At 39.6% G+C, this 6,540-nt stretch overlaps 1 protein-coding gene across 1 annotated transcript; it reads right to left on the bottom strand.

Moving 5' to 3' along the window:
* Window positions 1-650: 650 nt before the first annotated feature.
* klhl42 (kelch-like family, member 42) lies at window positions 651-4,872 on the bottom strand. Its single transcript, XM_028450014.1, has 4 exons — window positions 4,493-4,872; window positions 3,035-3,537; window positions 1,757-1,950; window positions 651-1,673 (listed from the first exon to the last, which is right to left on the bottom strand). The coding sequence occupies exons 1-4, from the start codon at window positions 4,763-4,765 to the stop codon at window positions 1,243-1,245; spliced, it is 1,401 nt and encodes a 466-aa protein (XP_028305815.1). The 5' UTR covers window positions 4,766-4,872; the 3' UTR covers window positions 651-1,242.
* Between the last annotated feature and the right edge of the window lie 1,668 nt (window positions 4,873-6,540).

Genomic DNA, 6,540 nt, shown 5'->3' with positions numbered 1-6,540 from the left:
TGAACCCCTATTCATTTATTCAGATTTTTAAACGAGCCCCACCACTAATTTATATACATTATGAATTTATTTTAAAAAAAATTATTATATAATGAACATTTGTCGCCTCTGCCCTGTGACTAATGGCTGTATATAACTTTGGATATTGCTTTTATTTTGTAATGTTTTGTGTAGTGTAAATTTCCTCCTTATTTTCTTATTATTTCTGTTACTTTTAAAATTTTAAAAGCCTCCTGTGGACAGGTTTTGTAAATGAGCACATATGCTAACACTCAAAACACTACATCTGGGTTACCAATGTAAATGTGATGTCCATATCAGTTGAAATGAATCTAATAATTCTAATTTAACAATTTTCTGAATATTTGACACCTTAAAGTTTCTAACTTTATCATGCTTTGGTAACATGTGATTACTCATTTTATATTCTTAATTTTTTATTTAGAAATGTGTTACATTTTTAAAATATCCACTTTATCTATTTTTTATTAAAACTTTACAGTATACATGGTAATTATTTGACATGAAAAGCATTATATCATCAAATAATAAATACATCAGATATAACCAGCTTTTATTTTGAAATACTTTCATCAAAAGCAGTTTTATCATCCAACATCTTTTAACAAAATAAAACAAAACCAATTCTAAAGTCTTTCTTTGTCTTTATTTTATAAACAGTTTAACAAACAAACAAAAATAAAACACGTTGGTCACTTTTGGTGCTTTTCATAATAAAAACATGCGTGAGGTTTAAGAAGGCACAAAATAATCTGTCAGCATTAGACTGTGAGTGAGACAACCAATCAGTGGACGAGGTTACGGTTCAACTGGTGATCATGTTATCCTGTGACAAGTTTCTGAAATTGAGCGCGTGAACCAGTTAGTGTAAAGGTTTGACTGGTGATCAAGTTATCTGGTGAATAGTCACTGACACATCATGCATAGCACTAGTTAGTGTTATGGTTTGACTAGTGATCATGTTATCTAATGACACATTTTGTTTAACACGTTGGACACAACAAATTGAGCATGCATACCAGTAATGTTACTGTTTGACTGGTGATCATGTTATCTGGTGGCTAACTTTGATCGATCCTAACGTAGATGAGTTTTGGTGACTTTAGTTTTTCAGAAGAACAGAAAATCATTGCTGCACACAAAGTGTTTTCACTCGTGAGTTTTTGCGTTTCAAAGGCACGGAGGTCATTGTGTGGGTCTGTTGGTCCCGTTCCAGTCCTGTCACTGCGGGAGGTACAGCGAGCAGAGCAGCATGTTCTGTCCGTGAGCCGGAAAGCGTCGGACGGCCTCCCAGGCGTCCGAGAAGATGTTGTACTTGAGGAAGACTCGGTGCTCGAGGCGAGACGACGGCCCCACGTCACGGCTCATTATGAAGACGCCGTCATTGTGCAGCGAGCAGCTCAGGTTCAGGCCCCACTTGGACGTGTTCTCCTTGAGCCGGCGCCAGCAGCCCGTGCCGACATCGTAGGACTGGACCGTCAGCACGTCGTCCGTCTGCTGTGCCGCCTGCAGCTCGTGGGTGTAGCCCCCCACCAGGTAGATGGTCTCCTCCACCGACAGCATCTGCTGCTTCCGGATGTGAGTCGAGCAGGAGCCAAACACGGTCCAGGCATCGGAGGAGGGACAGTAGCGCAGGACGTTGGTGTTTCTGTCTGTGAGACATTAAAAAAAACTACTCAGGTCAGGGATTCTTTGGACAACCACAATGAACAGATCGAATGAGAAACCAAGCCACCTCTGGCGGTGTAACCACCCATGACGTAGATCATGCCCTGACACTCGCAGGCGGAGAACTCGACTAACGGGTCGGGCATGGGCGAGACGAAGGTCCACCAGTCTGTCTCAGGGCTGTAACACTCCACCGTGCTCAGACACTGCCCGCCCACGGCATAAAGCTTCCCCCGCACCGCCAGCAGCTTAAAGTTGGACCTGACGGAGAAGAACAAGGATGGGATGAGCAATGGAGGGATAACCAAAACCTGTAAAGGTCTATCCAGCTACGTTCACACTGCAGACAAATGCAATCCAAATCCAATCTATTTGCCCATATGCAACCTGTATCCGATCTGTTAAAGACAGTCTGAACAGCACAATTGTGATTTTTTCAAATCCGACGCAGGTTACTTTCATATGTGGTCCTAAATCCGATACGTATGTGATTTTTTGCACGTGACTGCAGTCTGGACGGCCGAGGTGCTTTCTATCTGACTCTTACATCATCACCACTGTTGACGATGTAGTAGCATCACAGCAAACGGCTAGAGCGATAAACCTGGCTCTTCTTTTTTTTACTTCCAAAGTTATGAAGTGCTGAATAAGGCTGCAACAACAAATCCATAAAATCGTTAAAAATATACTAATAAAAGTGTTGGCAATGATGTTCATTATCAATTTGTTGCATCGTGTGATTTATGTCACTGGCCGTGACGCAGAGCCGTTTGATTCATCTGCAGAGATTTTTGTGTGCACGCACCACGAATGTTTGTGTGTGAGAGACACTAAGTTTAATCAGCTTAAGCAGGGTTTAAATGTGTTTTATAAATAAACTGTGTTTTACAAAAAAATCTGATTCATTGATTAATTTATTGACCAATTAATTGATTATGAAAATAATCGTTAGTTGCAGCTGTAGTGCTGAATTCTGTTGAAAAGAACATTTCTCAGCGTGACACACAGTCCTACACTGGACACCTTCATATTTACTTCCGTAAACACCGTACGTGCCTGTGGGGTCATGGGTCACCTTAGGACCTCTTCTGCGCATGTGCGTCACTTCAGGGTCGCATTCTGCTCATACTCCAAACTGATTGAAGACGCATTGATATGTAATATGAACAATCACACAAAAATATCAGAATTATGCAGTTTGAACGTAGTGTTCCTAATGTCTGTCAACAAAGGACAGGGGACGTCATAAGTTTAAGACCAAGTACTGTCACAACCTAAGAGAACTTTTTCTCTGGTTGTTAGAACAAAGTTGTCTGTTCAGGTGACAATGAGTTTGTAAATGAACCTCTTCTGGTTGAGCGGGGTCATCTGGTTCCACTGGTTCCTGTTGGCGTTGTAACAGTGTACGGCGGAGATCTCCTGGCTGGTGACCCGGTACCCGCCTGCGATAAACAGGTAGTTATCCAGAACGGCTGATCCAAAGCCTCGGACATTGAGCATGTCAGGAGGAAGGTCGCTGCTCAGAGGCTTCCAGCGCTGATCCACCTCCGAGTACGTCAGCATGGACCAGGGCCTATCCTCAGACACGTCCTGGTTCAGGGGGGTAAAGTCTCCAATGGCCACCAAGGTAGAGGAACCCTTCAGACGCATCTCCAGAACCAGCTCCCGGACAGTGGGGGGCAGCGTGCCGAACTCGGACCTCCTCAGCATGGGGTGATAGTCGCAGCTCATGAATCGGAGGCACTCGCTTCGCAGGTCGTGGGTTCCATAAATCTCAGACAGCTTAAAGAGATCCACGCAGTTATCAGGTCGTATCTCTGAGACGAGGATCTTCAAGATGGAAGTGACCTGCAAGAAGAAGGCAGTGTCACTGATCAGATAAGGAACCTTAGCTTTTAGTGTTTGTACTCTTTCTGTTCTGGAGGACAGATGAGATTCTTTAATGGACTAGATTTAGTCCACTTCTTTACACCTCCAGGACTAGAACAAAGTTCTTGCTTCTATTGAATAATGTAGAAACTCAAGAACCCAAATCAAGGACGACTTCCACCTTCTCGAGGCTTTTTCACATCAGTTCTCTTTGGCTCACGACAGGGTTTGTTTATCGGAAAGTCCGGCTCGTCTGGTCAGGTGTAAACACACACTCAGTCTCTGGTTACCACGGTGACCCAAAAATCTCCCTCATAAACATGTGCTTATTTGATCCATAAAACTCACGGAAACACATTTCAATCACAAATTTTGAGGTTTTCAGAGATCCTCCATTGTGCTACTTACAACTTTAGAGCTGCACGATTTTGACAAAAAACCTAATTGCAATTTTTCTGACAAATATTGCGATTTCGATTCGATTTTTTAAATATTGTCTAAATTAGACATAAAGTATGGAAGGCATCAACAATATCAGAATCAGAAGTTCTTTATTTATCCCAGGGGGAAATTACTTGAGTTACAGATGCTCAAGAAATATTACAAATAAAAAGAATAAACTCTAAACAACGAAGGAAAATGTACATAATGAAGTAAAAGACTGTTAATTAAATCAGGATTAAATACAAGTGCACACGTTACAGTTGTAAACAATAAAACAAGATCAATAATAATACAACAACAATAATACATCTAAGCAATAAGTGACAAATACTAAATGTCCTTCGATTTCTTTATTTTTTTACCCCTTTTTTGTGTGTGTGTGTGTGTGTGTGTGTGTGTGTGTGTGTGTGTGTGTGTGTGTGTGTGTGTGTGTGTGTGTGTGTGTGTGTGTGTGTGTGTGCGTGTGCGTGTGTGTGTGTGTGTGTGTGACCTGCAGGAAGGAGGCTGTCTCCATCAGGTCCTCCAGGCTCTGGTTCTCCACCTGGACCTCGGAGGTGTTGATGAAGTCCAGAACCAGGTCCAATCCGGCTCCGCTAAGGCCATGAAGTCGAATCGAGTCCTGAATCGATTCTTTCATCCCTGAGCCGAACAGAGCCCGGAAGTAGTCGCTCTGCTCGATCAGCTTCTTCTTCTCCACCTCGTAGGTCTTCTCATCCGTCACGATGGCTACGAGCTGCTCGGAGGACATGCTGCTGCTGCGCATGCGCGGTCACAACCCCCGGGCTTGGTTCGCGGACCCGGTCTCGGTCGGACTCGGAGCTTCTTCTTGAACTCACTTTCTTTGCATGGCTCACTTTCTGTCAGCTTCACGACACTTTCGGGCGATTTACGGTGCGTCGTCATGGCAACGAGGTGTTTCTACTTTGAGGCAAACAAAGCGCGTGGTTTTGCATCTAACACGAGCCCGTGAGCTCTGCTTTTCAAAATAAAAGGAACTATTTCCTTTTTTTATTTGACAACTGACAAACACGTCGTCACTTATACAAAGAATGACTCAAAACACGATGAATAGGTAACATTAAGACTCAAGAACCAAACAGAAAATTTAAAAAACTTAAACCAAAATAATTTAACGGTCACTCAAAGAAACAAAATTATAATAATTTGAGAAATTTTACCAGAAAATTTAGGTCGGACAAACTTTAATTTGTTTTCAAATATTTTCAACTTATTCAGAAAATGTCAAACACATGGCTTTGTTTTTAAATATCTACACTTGTGAATACATTTTTTGCATAAAAATAAAATTGAGTTATATAATTTTTTACTTTAATCCTTTACTTTCAAACCAATCTGTCAAAAACTTAAGGAATGGAAAACCATAATCCTGTAATGTTCCAAAACTTTTCTGTAGTTAATCGTAAAAAAAAAAAAAAAATGCTCAATGGTTCCACTATACAAATACCTTACAAACGGTAAATAAACTGTTTATTAAAATAGTGCGCCTCTCAGTGGACAAATTAAGAATAACATTTACCATAGAAGCAGTGAGTAAATTTAATACCATGAAAATTTGGTATAGTTATCGTTTATAAATTATTATTATTATTATTATTATTATTATTATTATTATTATTATTATTATTATTATTATTATTATTATTATTGAAAAGTCTTTTATTGAAGTTGAGTTTTTATTTTTTTTAGAGGGGGGTCTTGTCTTATTATGAGTAGTACAATTGTGTCTATTATTCATTTTTTTAAATGTCAAGCAAAAAAAACAACAAAAATTTCATTAAAAAAAAAAAAATCAATTTTTATTTTTATTTTTTTATTTAAAATATTGATTTTTGACTGATGTAAACTTTTTTTTTAAATTATTATTATTATTATTTCTATTATTTATTAAAAAAAATAAATAAATAAAGACACAAGTCTATTTCCATAGGAACAAAACACCAGGGGGGGTATTTCATCAAAGCGTTCTCAGTAGAGCCAGGCTTAAGGTTTAAACCTGGTTCAGCTAAGCCGTCCTTTACCATTTCATCAAAACTCTTCTCAGCTTCAGTCTCCCCAGCTGAGCCAAGCCAGATGGTTTAAACTCATGGAGACTGTGATATCTCATTAAAACTAAGGTACACATAAAACATGTAAACAATGATTATATCGTCATTTGTATAGATTTAAAGACATATTCACACATTTGCCATGATTTTCTGTTTAATTTCCTTTTAAAATACTATATAAAAGTGCTATTAAAAAAAAGTATAACAAAAGTCTTTTTGACTCACTTTTCCTTTTCTAGATCTTTATTGAGTGTTTTATTAAAACATCACTAAATGACTTCTTTAATAATGATGACGTGGTTTCATGAGAGTGACTCAGCAGATTAAACTAAGCCTGCTGCTTAAACCTGGTCAGGAGCAGACTGTGTTACTATGGTAACCAAGGTGTTGTCTCGTTGATGAAACCGCTGTTCCCGTTAGAACCAGGCTTAACAGAGCCGGACTCTCGGGTTAAACCTGGACTTAACCCTGA

The sequence above is a fragment of the Gouania willdenowi genome, chromosome 6, assembly GCF_900634775.1.
Source record: "Gouania willdenowi chromosome 6, fGouWil2.1, whole genome shotgun sequence".
Lineage (NCBI taxonomy): Eukaryota > Metazoa > Chordata > Actinopteri > Blenniiformes > Gobiesocidae > Gouania > Gouania willdenowi.
This window is presented reverse-complemented; position numbering and strand designations above follow the sequence as displayed.